This window comes from Podarcis gaigeae (assembly GCF_964106915.1).
Source record: "Podarcis gaigeae genome assembly, chromosome: 11".
In the NCBI taxonomy this organism is placed as follows: domain Eukaryota; kingdom Metazoa; phylum Chordata; class Lepidosauria; order Squamata; family Lacertidae; genus Podarcis; species Podarcis gaigeae.
Window position 1 is genome coordinate 27812427 of NC_139687.1, and position 13875 is coordinate 27826301.

At 40.2% G+C, this 13875-nt stretch overlaps 1 protein-coding gene across 3 annotated transcripts in view; it reads right to left on the reverse strand.

Annotated features, from left to right (window-relative positions):
* LOC310826898 (leucyl-cystinyl aminopeptidase-like) overlaps positions 1 to 13875 on the reverse strand; it is a 43352-nt gene that overhangs the window by 28826 nt on the left and 651 nt on the right. The window contains exons 1-4 of one of the 3 annotated variants that reach the window (XM_083702238.1): positions 13638 to 13848; positions 3609 to 4455; positions 2427 to 2565; positions 73 to 204 (exon numbers count right to left, since the gene is read on the reverse strand). In XM_083702238.1, coding sequence (XP_083558364.1) covers positions 73 to 204; positions 2427 to 2565; positions 3609 to 4432 — 1095 coding nt within the window. In that variant the 5' untranslated portion in view covers positions 4433 to 4455; positions 13638 to 13848. Of the gene's footprint in view, positions 1 to 72; positions 205 to 2426; positions 2566 to 3608; positions 4456 to 13416; positions 13849 to 13875 lie in introns of those variants that run through there. The other 2 variants (XM_083702237.1, XM_083702236.1) reach the window with 2 other exon arrangements.

Genomic DNA, 13875 nt, shown 5'->3' on the forward strand with positions numbered 1-13875 from the left:
CACACAAAGGGCACTTCCTGAAAAATTCTGAGAATGAAAAAGCTTACGCTCAAGAGCTAAAGGAACACATACCTGAATCCCGTTTGTTTCCTTAGTGCGATTTGCCAAGTTTCCAACGATGATAGCTACTAGGTAAGTGCTCATTTTCACACTTGGATAGAACTCATCTTGAACCAATCCATCTGCCAGAGATTTGGTTGCTTTCTGGAAACACAAACAAAATGTAAGTGTTTAATAGAAACCTAGAGGCCCTGGGGCAAGAGTAAAGCTCAAAGATGCCAACCCTGTGTTGACACAGTAAAAAAAATAGAGTGATGCAAACTATATACAGGCTAGAACTGGAATTAATATGCAAAATGTTAAGTGTTGCATATCGTTATTTCCCTAGGCCTGTATTGCCCAATGGTTTGCAATTAGTATTATGATGACTGAAACTAAATAGTGGGCAACATGTTTTATGAAAAACTTCACCCCCCAGTTAAGGCACCCTTTTTTCTGTCTGTTCCATGAAAAGTAGTTGAAACAGGGGAGAAATGTTCACCCGAAGAGTTAGGACACTCTCTCAGTTTTGGCTCTGTAGTGATGTCACACAATTAATTTAGCTCTGTGATATCACCACAGAGTCAATTCGGACAGAAGGCAATGCTTCCTGAGCTGACTCTGATGTGGTTTCATAATATCCTTTAGTCAAACCTGAATGGCTTCATGGCTACATGACATTACACTCCTTGTATGACCTCTGTTGCCTCAGCAAGCTGCTCTTATTTTTTAAGAAAAACTGTGCCGAAGCTGCAGAATGGACAAAGAAGCAGTGGCAAACAGGCCGTGAATAGCTTGCAAAAGGGATAAAAAGATAAGCAAAGGATTAGGAAAAACTCATACGCGCTCAACTCCCACTTTCGCCCCTACAATTTTGATGCGGCAGTCCTGTCACCACACATAACACACATAGAATGAGGCTAACTTATTGATACACACAGACATTATATCTAACAGACTAAAACAAATATGACGAATCCCGGATACATATCTCATCAGTTGGGCCTCCCTAGAAGACACACTGCAGAGAGATATCCTATCTGCGGATTGCTTCTCAAACCACATTTTTTAAATGTCTGGCCAGAACCAGAAGACAAAAAAACTTATGTCTTTGGTATAGGGTATATAAAGAACACCAACACCTGTCTGAGATTTAACTGACTTGTTGATTGCTATGGCTGAGTCCTGTTCCCTGTTCCATCAATTTCATAGATGCTTCCTCCCCAACTCCATTTGTCTCAAGCAGGGGTAGAGAACCTGCAGCTCTCCAGATGTTGCTGGACTGGCTGGGCTGATAGGAATTGGGAGTACAACATCATCTTGCTGCCACAGGTTCTTCACCTTCTGGGTCTCCTGGATCTTAAAGAACATGGGCAAAATGGTGCTGCCGTGCTTTCCATTTCACCCCAACCAGCGCCATAAATAGCAACCAAAGAACTATACACAGCTACCATAACAGCACAGAGAACCAAGTACCACATTTCCCAGCTGGAAAATCATAGACCTTACTGTGTTTAACCTTCCAATGGAAAGTGCAGAGGTTACCAAATGCAACACCAGTTTCTGGGAGCAAGTAAGAGAGGGCTATTGCCTTCATAAACTGCTTGTGGACTTCTCAGAGGCATCCAGCTGGCCTTTGTGGAAAACACGACTTTTTGTATGGCTCTTTTGTTTTCAAATTCCCTATAGCCACACAATGCCAACATATTCACATTTTTTCTGCAACATAAAAGCAAAGGCAAAGCACAGAATGCCATGTCATGTGATGAACTAAACAGCTGTTCTGTGCCAACACTATGAGCACATTATTAAGAATGTAAGAGCAAAGTCCCATCTAGTCGGGCATTCTGTTCCCATAGTGGGCCATGAGATGCTTATGGGAATACTACACAGAAAACACAAAGGTGTTCTCCAGATTGTGATCGCCAGCCACTAGTGTTCTGAGGCATATATTATATACCAGTGGTTTGATGCTTTTTTCAGCTTGTGAAACAGATCCTCTGATAGACAGTATTCTGGGGGCTGCAGGTAGGTCGGCCACAGACAAACATGGTTAGGACAGTGGTTCCAACTCTTAACTTTCTACAGTAGGGCTACATTACAACCATGCAAGAGTCAGAGGTTTCTCTCTCTCACGCACACACACACCCCTCCCTCTCCATACAGGTGAGTAAGAGGCATCACCACAGTTCAAGGTCACATTCCAGCCAGGTTTAAAGCACTTAAGGAGCAGAGGCAGTGTAGGGCATGACCTCAGGATAATTCCAAGGGTGGGAAGAGAGGCCTTGAGGGCCACCTTCGGCCAGAGGTGCCCATGCTATATATCCAGTGGAGCATAGCAGCATAGGTACCCATCTCCCACAAACAAAAATATGGCAGGATTTTACCTTTGGCATATTTGACAAAGCAGAATGCTGATTATCTCTCTTGACAGAGACTTGGAAAGTGGCTTTGAATGCTGGTTCATCAAAGCACGGAAAAGCTGACCTTGCTGACAAGGGTTCAAACTGGGTTGCTGCAAGCCACCTGATGAAAATCAAAAGAAAATCCATTTGCTCTTATCATTATTAGCCATTAGCTGTTGAGAAAAATATACTTAAAAGGAAAATTATATAGCCTTATGCATTTGTTCAGGAAAGGCAATACTGCTACCCTGTCAAAAATTGTACCAAAAAAATGCCAAATTTATTACTACAACATTAGGATCACATGAATATTTGGCAATGCAGCTCCTGCTTGGAATTTGAATATTATGATGTATATTTATTACTTCAGAATTGTATATGAATCTTAAAAATAGTTTCTCAGGCCACCTGTAAACAAGCTCTAAGGAGTTGTCTACCACTGTGCCTTTTACGTTCCTTATACTAGCCCTAGCTTAATGTACATTGCAAAAGATCTGCTGTATCCTAACGGATTAAGCTACACAAAGATCTGGCTCTGAAACAAAAATTCTAGATTGAATTCTAGAATTTGGTTTTGATCAAGGCTTGATAACAAAAACCAAACATAGTTTACAGTCTACATATATGCCTGCATTCTACCTAAAGGAACAAAAACTAGTGGAGAGGATGAACACTTTCCTTTTTACTCCTGAAGAACACTTTAGCAAATTTAATTCCCAGACCCAAAGGCACAATCAATAACTGCAACATCAAAAGATTACAAAGGAAGTTTTCCTTGTTCAGAATGCTTGAACTTTTCAATACATACTTAACATTTTATGGAGTGCCTTGAATATTCAAAACACTTTGCATACACTCTCAGTAATTCTTAGAACAATCCAGTTAAGGAAAGCAATGTTATCATCTCCATGTTGCACATGGTTTAAAATTGAACGTAGCTTGCCCAAATCTATCTACTAGGTTTATGGCATCAAAGAGATTTGAACTAGGTTTATAATTTCATCTTGGGCAGTACACTTCTTGTAGATCACTTGAAAAAATTCAAGGAGGTGGCAGGTTCCTTGAAATATGAGTGAGAATCCTGTGAGCTTCCAGATACTGCTGTACTTCAACTCCCATAATGTATTACAAATGAGGTAGAAATACATCATTTCCCAACTTTACCTTTTTGTTGAATTTCTGTTGTCATTGTTATAAGCGATTCGGTAAAAGCCAGAGTAACTTTCTGATAAATTAGAGGAATACTCCATGTTGATGTTATATTGTTGTCCTACAAGGAGAGCCTCGGGGGCAAAAATTGCAATCTGGTCATTCAGTGGATATTCCCGAAGCTCGGCTTGCTTTGGCTGGCTTGAGCCTGATGAAGAAAGAGTTACCTTGGTAATGTTAAGTTTTGAGCTGTGAAGAATGATATGCCAGGTCACCTGGAGGACTTTCACAGTTATCTGGACTGAACCCCAAAACTTCATAGTGGTTAAGTTTGGCTGCAAGACAATATCATAATGTACTGGCACAACAGCACCTGGTAGCCTGAAATTTGCCCATGGAAAGGGCTTTCCATTTGTTGCCAAAGGATATATATCGTCCATTGTGTGGTTTTGCTTATGACAGCCTTCTTTGGTAAAGGTACATTTGGGAAGAAGGTAGATTGCCATTATTACGGAGACAGCAATCACAAGAACAACAGCACAAATCACTGTGGTCCTTACAGATGGTGCAGAACATGATCCATCTGAACTCTGCCTGTAGCCCACTGTGTTACCGCGCAGGCCTGTGCTTCTATTCATAAAAGACATTCCCAGAAGTTTGGCTGACGATTCATAGTCCTCTTCATCCTCATCCATTTCGTGATCTCCAAGACCACGGACAAGGAGCCGAGAACTCCTTGGCTCATACTCCACTTCGTCAGGCTCCAAGGGATGCAAGCAGGGCTCTTTAGCCAGGTCAACCACATCAGGTTCTTCTTCAAACATGCTGTTTTCAATCATATTCCTAGGTAATGGAATTCGATCTGAAACACAAAAGAAGCATATCAGCTGTTTGAATTGTTGGGTGGTTGGGGATTTGGGGCTTTTCAAGCATAGTTTGCATGTATGCAGATGGTTGTGTCTCTCATTATGGTACCCATGAAGGAACACAGTGGACATGTGTTCATGCAGGGACAACTTTATGCAGAAGATTTAATTAGCAAAAGTTGCTTAACAAGTGGATGAGTCCATGTCTATGCTAGCTGTAGCCAACAATGTGCCATGATAGTATGGAAATTGGGGCTATCCACTTGGCAAGGGGCTCTTACATACTTCGGCACCTGAATGAAACTACCAACACCACAAAGTAATACTTCTTACATGAAACCTGTACTACATATGCTACACTTTCACCACCAAACACTGTGTATTAGAAATGCCTTAATTAAAATGCAATAGATTTAGACTTTTATAAAGAGTATTAATGTAATACTAACTGTTTTAAATCTGGACAAGCAGCAGTTCAGAGCAAGCCATGAAATGAAAATCAAGCAATACAGAATAGCCTGGTCTCTGAGCACCTGTGACAAGATTCCTGCTCAATCTTTTATCAAAAACCTCCAAGACGGATTGAAGTGCCTCTGTTAGTTCATGCATAAGGATTTTTACCAAGTCAGACCGACAAAGTCAGCATAACACTGGCTTCTATCTGTGACTTTTTCCAGAACAAAACATGCACCACAACTAAATCATTGAGATCATCGTCGTCATCATCATGCATTTGGTTAAAGACTTTCCCAAACTATGGTTCACATTTGCATTTATTCATCTTTCTTGCCTTTCGATGCTCAAAGGCAATTGAGGCGGCACACAACTTTATAACAACTATGTCATATAAAACCTCACCTGACTTTTTTTTAAAGCAAAGCTTCAATATAGACCATTTGAGTGCAATAATAAAATTCTCCCCCACCCTACCCTTCAAAGCAAGCTCATTAAAAAAGAAAGCATTAGCAAGCAACATTATGCCAATAACTTGCCAAGTATAACCAGCACTATTTTCATTATTATGCAAATTATTTCGCTGCAGAAAATTGTACTTCCCAAGCTAGCTGCCTGAAGCTGATCGGAATTGCTTTATTTATTTAACAAAAATTTATACACTGCCTGATTGTAAAAAAACAAAACAAACCTCAAAGCAATGTACAAATGATAAAACAGTAAAACCAAGAAAAAATATTTAAATTGTAGTCCAAAACATATGCAGGTCATCTGAAGGCAGCTCTGTTTAGGGAAGTTTTTGATGTTTAATAGGTTATTGTATTTTAGTGTTTTGTTGGAAGCCGCCCAGAGTGGCTGTGGAAACCCAACCAAATGGGCGGGGTATAAATAAATTATTATTATTATTATTATTATTATTATTATTATTATTATTATTTGGTGAACGCTACCTTAGAGAGCACAGTACAATTGCTGCTATTATGATAGCTGTATCACAGAACTTTTCATAGCACTTCTTTCCCCCAACCCATTGGCAATGACGGTAGAATATTAAGACCCATTTAAAAGATAGTAGGCATTTAAATCAATATTCAAAGCGGTAGGACACTGAGTAGCAAATGCTCACCATAACTTCTCTCATCTATGTGCATTAGAGGAAGGGAGAAATGGGGTGGAACATGCATCTAGCTGAAGCAAAAGGGCTATACATTAATTGGTGTCCAAATGCCTATACTTTAGTTAATATTGACCTGTGTGGCACGCGAACAGGGAACCTGATCAGGTTTTTCTAGATCCTTTGTTGCTACAAGATTCTGTAAATGATAAAAACTGGAGAACTGTGAAATGCCCACATATAACTGCAGTAACAGCAGCTTCTGAAACTTAACATCTGTTTTAAGAGTTTCTCACCTGAGCTTATTTATAAAGATTTGCAAAAAAGACCCTTCAGGCAACTTTGGTTCAAGTCCTTTGCAGAGAAAGGTATGCTGAACAACTTGTTCTGCTGAAATACCCCGCAGATGGTTACCTTGCACCAGTTTAAGAGAAACTTTTCATATATATTAACTTATGAACATGAACTGGGAGGGGGGGATCAATAGAGACTGTCCGCAACATCAAAACTCCAACTCTGATGTGCCAGAAAGTAAAAGTTACACATGTCATATGTTAATTGAAAAACCACGTCTTTCATATTTAAAGTTAACAAGTTCACTGCTACTCTGTAAGCTATGTGGTTAAAGCTGTATATTTAATTACATGCAACTGACTCACCCACATTTTCATGGTTCCTGAAAACTGAGAGTAGATGTAAGAAGTTAGTTGCATCCTGTATTGTTGTACCACTTTCGTTTACCTAGAGAATTACCCACAGCTGACATCTGCATAGGCCATGTTTTCCGCATCTTTAGTCTAATGCACTTTAAAAATAGTTTTCAATATTTCAACATTTTAACCAGTGAAAGGAACAAATGAGTACAAATCCTACTCAACTCTTTTTCTCTAAAATGAAAGCATAGCTCTTTCCATCCCTATCAGGGTCACTTAAAATTATTTACATTGCTCATTGCTCTTGCTAGGAAACAACTCCATGAACATATAGTTAATGGTGGAATTGTGAGGTATTGCAGGAATATAGAGAAGACAGGAGAAGCCATATTATTTCAATGAACTTGTTCCTCCTTGGTGAGGGAGGGGAGAAATGGGTTATGAACTCCCAAATATAAGTAGCATGTGAACAGCAACAATTTCAGAAACACTTGACCAAATTCTAAAGAACAAAATTGCTGAGATACGTTGAGCAACACAATCCTTAGGAATTCAACCTAAAAACATAGCAAGAAGGTAAAGTCAAAAGCCATATCTCATTGAAACAAATGGGACACAGAGGGTGCAATCAGAACTTCTTCAAAGGCTGCACTTGTCAAAAATCCTCCCCCTCTCTTTATCTTTCCTCTGCACTCAGGAAATCTTAGAAATCAATTTGGAATCCAGGTCTCTTTATAAACTGGACTTCATAAGACTCCAAAAGGAACTTGCACATTCCAACTTTTCTGCACGCTTGTCAAAAAGGAAACCCAAAACAAAGTTTTTAAGAGGCACACCCACAAAAATGGTGCTGAAGGACAAACTTCTTGTTTTCCACAATATCTTCCATTGGTGGTTCCTTTAAGGATTGCACTAGCAGTCTGGCAGCCATTTTTTAATAACATGATGGGGGCCAGTCACATGGGTCTTTCCAAAGAATCAACACACACATGCAGCAGACTACCACTTCCATGGTTGGGACGTATCTGATCAACTCCCATCATATAGCTGTGTATTTACAACATTAAACTTAAATTGGTCTTGTGCCCCCTTGGCAACTTAAATCAATTGTTTAAATTAATTCACCCTGTTATTCATGTGTTTCTATAAAAGGTTTAATCAGCAGACTAGAGTCCCCTTTGCCCTTGGAGAATTACCTGTTGTTTTCCTGTATGCAATCCATCTCTCTGTCAGTATTTGACTGTAATGTAATAATTGTTTGAATCTGTGGGGGGTATTTTATTCCACTGTAGAGTTATCATATGATTATAGCCTCTCTTCAATAGTGTGGTGCTAATACTAGTACACATCCGGCCGGGTAAGCCAAAACAGAGTAGCATACGAATGTCAGCAGAGCAGATAAGGGTCTTAACAAATGAGATTTGGATTATGGCCTTCTGCATTCTTAACCTGGCTGACCTTAATATTCCATCAGAAAGTGTCAATAGAAATAAAAACTACTAATGTAGTGGAAAATGGCCAAAATGCTATGCTCATTCTCATTCAATCATATACCAATCCAAGTTTATTTCAAATTCTTTCTTCCAAAGCATCTTTAAAAAAATTAGTAATTAAAATTAATTAGTTGCATGCTCTTATCACATCCTTCCAATATACCCATTAAAGCGTAATCAGCTTGCCTGGAAGGGGGAAAGGCTAAGTATAAACACACCCCTAAATCTGATACGACAACCACATAACCAGTGTTAGAAACTGAGAAATGAAAGCTAGGAGCTAAATGGCACCTTAAACCTAGGTTATGGGTGCAACAATGGAATGTCTAGGCAGACTTTTTTATAACAAGAACACAAAGCTGAAAATTAATGAATTGCAGCTAAAATCTTACATTTTTCACATGGTCTAGTCATCTTAAGACTACAAAGACCCCTTAATATTCTTATGAGGGTCCCTCCAAACGGTGCCTTTCTGTAAGGCCAGCTGAGAGGCAGAACCTATCAGCTTGCCTGATGCTGTGATTTCTTGGAAGTTGAGCAGGCAGGAATTTCTCCTCCCACACCCTCAGTGTCAGGAGTGGAGATTTTAATGTGAAATCTTAGGCACCGTGCTGAGTCCAGAGCTCAGAAATTGCTCGCTTTTTTAGCACCTAGAGCAAAATGTGCCTAGAACAATGGGAGTTTTGAACGCTGCACATAATGTTATGTTTTCTGAACATAGGTGGAAGAAGACTGGAAAAAATTTAAAGATTATTTACAGAAATACTGTAAAATTAATGAATGTTAGAAAAATGTTGGAATGAAGTTATATGGCTTTAGCAGAAATGTTATAAGGAATTAAGTACAAATAGATTTTTAATGTATTAAAGGGGAAAAAATAAGGTTAGAATAAGTTAAGATAAATTACAGGACAGAAAACAGAGGAAGATGGAAAGGAATTGCTGAAACAGTTAATTGAAATGGAATACAAAAAGGAAGGTGTGAGGAGGTCATGGAAACAAGTGAATGAAAGATAAGATACTGAAATTATTGGATGTGTTTTAAATTGTTTGTGTTTGTTTTGTTTTGTTAATTCAATGTTTTAGTGTTACGTAGTGTTTTTGTTTTTGTATTGTACTGTATTGTATTGTTGAATTCCTTTTCTTTCTTTTATAGTCTTTCAACTGTTAATAAATATTATTTTTAAAAAAATGTTTTCTGAACATAGTGGTATGAGAAAACACCTGTCATTCTGTAAAAAGAATCGAAGTCTCTTCTACAAGAACGCAAGACAACTTTTACTCCAGTACCTCCATTAAAACCTAATGATTCCTTGACCTACCTTTGACCAATACCTTGTCTTAGCACATTAAACTCTCAATTCCAGAGATGCCAAACCAAAGCAATACATGTTGGAACACGTCAAACTGTTTCTTATGGAAATAGCACACAGTTCAAATAACGGTTAAGGTAAACCAAGAACACAACCACATATGCACATAGACTTAGTCACACTGAAGAAATAAAAGACTTAAATTGAGAACAAAACAAGACTATAGAACACAATACATAACCATTATCTCTCGGATCTTTTGGTTACATTGCAGGTGTAATATACAAAGGATATTGGTTTATGGTTTTAAGCTAACCGACTTTAGCCATTCCATTCTCTCAATTTTATCTCTGGCAAATTCAGTTTCATATGGTCATACTACTGGTGCCAAGTAATAGCTTACTAACAAATAATTTCATCCATTTCTGTGACTGATTGGGTGCTAGCAAACACAATGCACGTTTACAAAAAAGTTATAAGGAATCATGTATTTAAATGCTTTTATGAGTCAGCCAGAAACTAGAGGTTTCTCCTCAGGCCCCTGAGATTCAGTCAACATAACAAGGCAGTACTGAAAAGAAGATAAATCTTGACTAGAGACCAGAATACATTTGCATCTCACTGATAATGATTTTTCTGTCTATACTGCATTTACACTACTTTGTCTTCCGTCTGTTTCTATGATTCTATAGGCAGGGGAAGGAGGAAGAAGCAGGAAGAAAAAGGAGGAAACTCATGTCTGTAGTACAGTAAATGACTTGTGGGGGCAGGTTAATGGAAGGCATTGGTGGGGGATAAGAAGGGGGTGGGGTGTGAAAGAGAGAGAGAGAGAGCACTTCCCCACTGAGATAGGGAAAGTGGTGGTTTAAAAAAAAGGGGGAGAAGTTTGAGTAAAGCAAAGATGAAAAGACACTGAAAGGAACATGGTGGTTTTAAACAATGGAAGAGGTTTGAATAGAGCCCAGATGGAAGGGCACTGAGATGTGGTGTGTTTTTTTAAGTTTTAACGGGGAGAAATAGCAGAAATATGTGATTACCCTCTGAAACAGAAATACTTATATTTCCTGTTCTGCCAGAACAAGAGTAAGCTTTGGCAGATCAGATTATGTGTCTCCTTTCCCTATTCAAGTGCTGTGGCTTAGAAGCAAGCAAAGAATTTAAATGCCAATATACTCTGCTACCTGAATGATGCTTGCTATAACATATGAATTCTTTAAAACACAATCATGATTCACAAGGCCTACAGGGCCGAAAGACACCACCTGCACTGTTAGGTGGAAGAAAGATGAGGGAGCAGGAAGGCACAGGCAACATCAGAGCCCGTCTCCTTCCCTCTACCAAACAAATGTTATATCATTTTAAAAAATCATAGAGTTGGGACCCTGGGTTTTAGTCATTTAAAATTGTAAACTGCCTTGGGTGCCGCGTCAGAAAAGCTATATATAAATGCAACAAAATGAAGAAGAAGAAGAAGAAGCAGCAGCCATCCAACGGAGGGGGTTAATAAGACGCAAGATAAAATATCCCAGGATAAGAGACCATGTGAATTGAACCAAAGTGGCACTGGCCCAGTAGCCCATTTCTTCCTAATCTATACCATTTAAGGAAAGGGATTTTAGGACTTTTTGGGGGGACATTTGTACAGTCTTACTATAGTATCTCCAGTATCAAGTAAAGGACCTGCTGCAGGTGCCAGTGGTTAAAAAGGCAATAACATGCTCCATAAATGAAACCTCGACATGTCTCAGAAGAATGCTTGAGGAACATTCTCATGTACAGGCAACTATGAACTATACCAAAGCAAAGGAGTACTGTCCGTTCTATCTATCTATCTATCTATCTATCTATCTATCTATCTATCTATCTATCTATCTATCATCTATCATCTGTTTTTATATTGTAAACTGCCCTGTGATCCTTAGATGAAGGATCCTATAGAAATGTAATAAATAACAACAACAACAACAACAACAATAATAGTTACTATACTTTCTCAAAACACTAATCAAAGGCAGGAAACCATTTGTTAGGTGGGGAAAAGGGTTTACTTTTAATCCATCCACCTCTCTCGTCTGCAAATGGCCCCCAGCCCCTTTAAGCAAGTTCCACTCTCTCACTTCCTGCCACAGCAAGTTTTTAAAACCAAAAGCCTTGCCCAGTTAGTGAGAAACAAACAGCCTTGGAGTCACTTAAGGGGAGGCAGGGTTGGTTGGTGGGTGGGATGTATCATTAGTCCTTCCCACACTTCAAATGCTCCTGTCCCTAGATCAGAGAAAGTAAGCTGTGCCCTCCAGCTGTTGTTGGACTACAACTCCCATCAGTCCCATCCAGCATGGCCAAAGGTCAGGATTAATGGGAGTTTAATCCAACCAGAGGGCATCATATTTGCAACATCTGCCTCTGGTTATGCTGGCAAATCCGGATTTGGAATCATGCCTTTATGAAGGTAACATGTTGTCCCATGCATCTCTTATTTCTTGTGATAAACTCTTGTGAGCGTTTTGCGCAACGTGCATGAATTCAATTTAAGCAATACAAAGTTTTACAGACTAAAGCCACACACAAGGCCTCTATATAGGGGGAAATTCCCAGGTTCCAATATTGATTCTGGGTTTTTTTGTTGGGGGTTTTTTTTTGTATGTGTGTGCTACAGCTTCATAAAGCTTTTTTAAAATGTAGGAAAAGATCACAGAGATTCTTCCATAATTTTAGCATTCTATCTATTTTAAACAGCTTTAAGACAGTTTCACACCTGTGAACTGTTACTCTTGCATTCTGCCTAACAAGTTTCCCTGACATCATCAATTTGATGGTGCCAGATAATGTTTGTCACTCTAAACTGTCATGTAGTTTGGAGATTTGAGAGCACCCCTTGCATTTTACAGCTAAATTCTGGCGGGGAATGAAATCTTATACGTGAGAAACAACACAGTTGGTAAAAACAGGAGAGAATCTTATGACAACTTAAAGGCAAACAAATGTATTATGCCATAAGATTTCATGGACTACATTTCACTTCATTAGGTGCATGAAATGTTGTCCTCCTAAGTAAGAACACAATTATCTTCTGACTTCAGTTTACAATCCCCTGCCTCAACTATATGCATATATATACACACATGTAACACAGGGCAACACTTCATTCATCTCCTGAAATAAACTAGTCTATGAAACCTCACACCATGTTTATTAAGTCTTGAAGGGAGCCACAAGACTCACTGCTGCAATCATCATGTAAATATTATGGGAGTAAAACAAACAATTAATTTTGCAGTTACACTGAATGGCTTCAAAGGTTTTAGCTTTTTATAACCTCCCCCCCCCCCCCAGCTGCTAACAATCCTTGCACTAAGAACTCAAGTAGTAGTCTTGGTTCTCCTTTTGTTTAGGCGAGATGTGGTTTGTGGATTTTCTCTAAATAGCATTAACTTTTTAAAAAGGAGATATGCAAGTTTATTAAACAAAAATAATGGACAATTATTTAGAGTTCATGGGTAGAGAAGGCAACGCTTCTTGTCCCAGACATTGAAGTGGTTCGCTAGGTGTCCCCTCCCCACACCAAGCCCCACTAAAGTCAAGTTTGTTGGCCTACTGAACAACAGTCAGCATGTCTAAAGTTTGTCACCATCTTCCATCCTAGCATTGAGTCTTTGGGCTGAAAACAAAACCGACACAGCGGGGGCATTTGAGCAAACCAGCGCATAGTTCGAAGGAGCTTTTGGAAATGGCAAAGTCAATAAACCAAGAGAGCAAGTTACAACAGGTTGGGGAGCGTTTGCCTCATTCAAGATGGGGCTACTGCCCCAAGGCCAAGGTTGTGGCTCTTCGCAGGTACCCTTCCAAAGAAGGGCTCTTGTCCACACGGACAGGCCACTCCAGCCCCACTGAAAGCTCTTCCTCCCTGGAAGGATCGCCTAGCTGGGCGCTCCTACTTTTCCAATCCAGAGGCGCTGGTGCGCCTCAGAAGCGCCTCGCTTCAGGCCACGAGGCGGCTTCCTCCCGCCAAACTTTCCTTTCCAGGAGCTTCGGGGGTCGTCCGAGCTCGCTTAGCTCAGAGCTTCAAGTTGCGGGTGGAGGCGAGGCGGAGGGTGGGCGCGCTAGTGCATGGCTCCTTCACCCCGGCGCTTTCCTTTTGGGGAGGCGACCCCCTGACCTTCAGGCTGCGCGCGGCCTTGCGCGGATGCAGCAAGTCTCCCTTTCCCGGCACAGCCGCCGGGGCGCACGGCCTCTCTCTTGTTGCCGCCTCGGGGCCGGGTGCTTTCTGCCACCCTCGGAGCTCTCCTCCTCCAGCAGCAACAACAGCATGAGGGGCGAGGAGGAGTCTGGTTACAGCTGGCGAGCCGAAAGGCCAGACAGAGAGACAGAGGGGAGGAAGGAGCTGTCGTACTCAC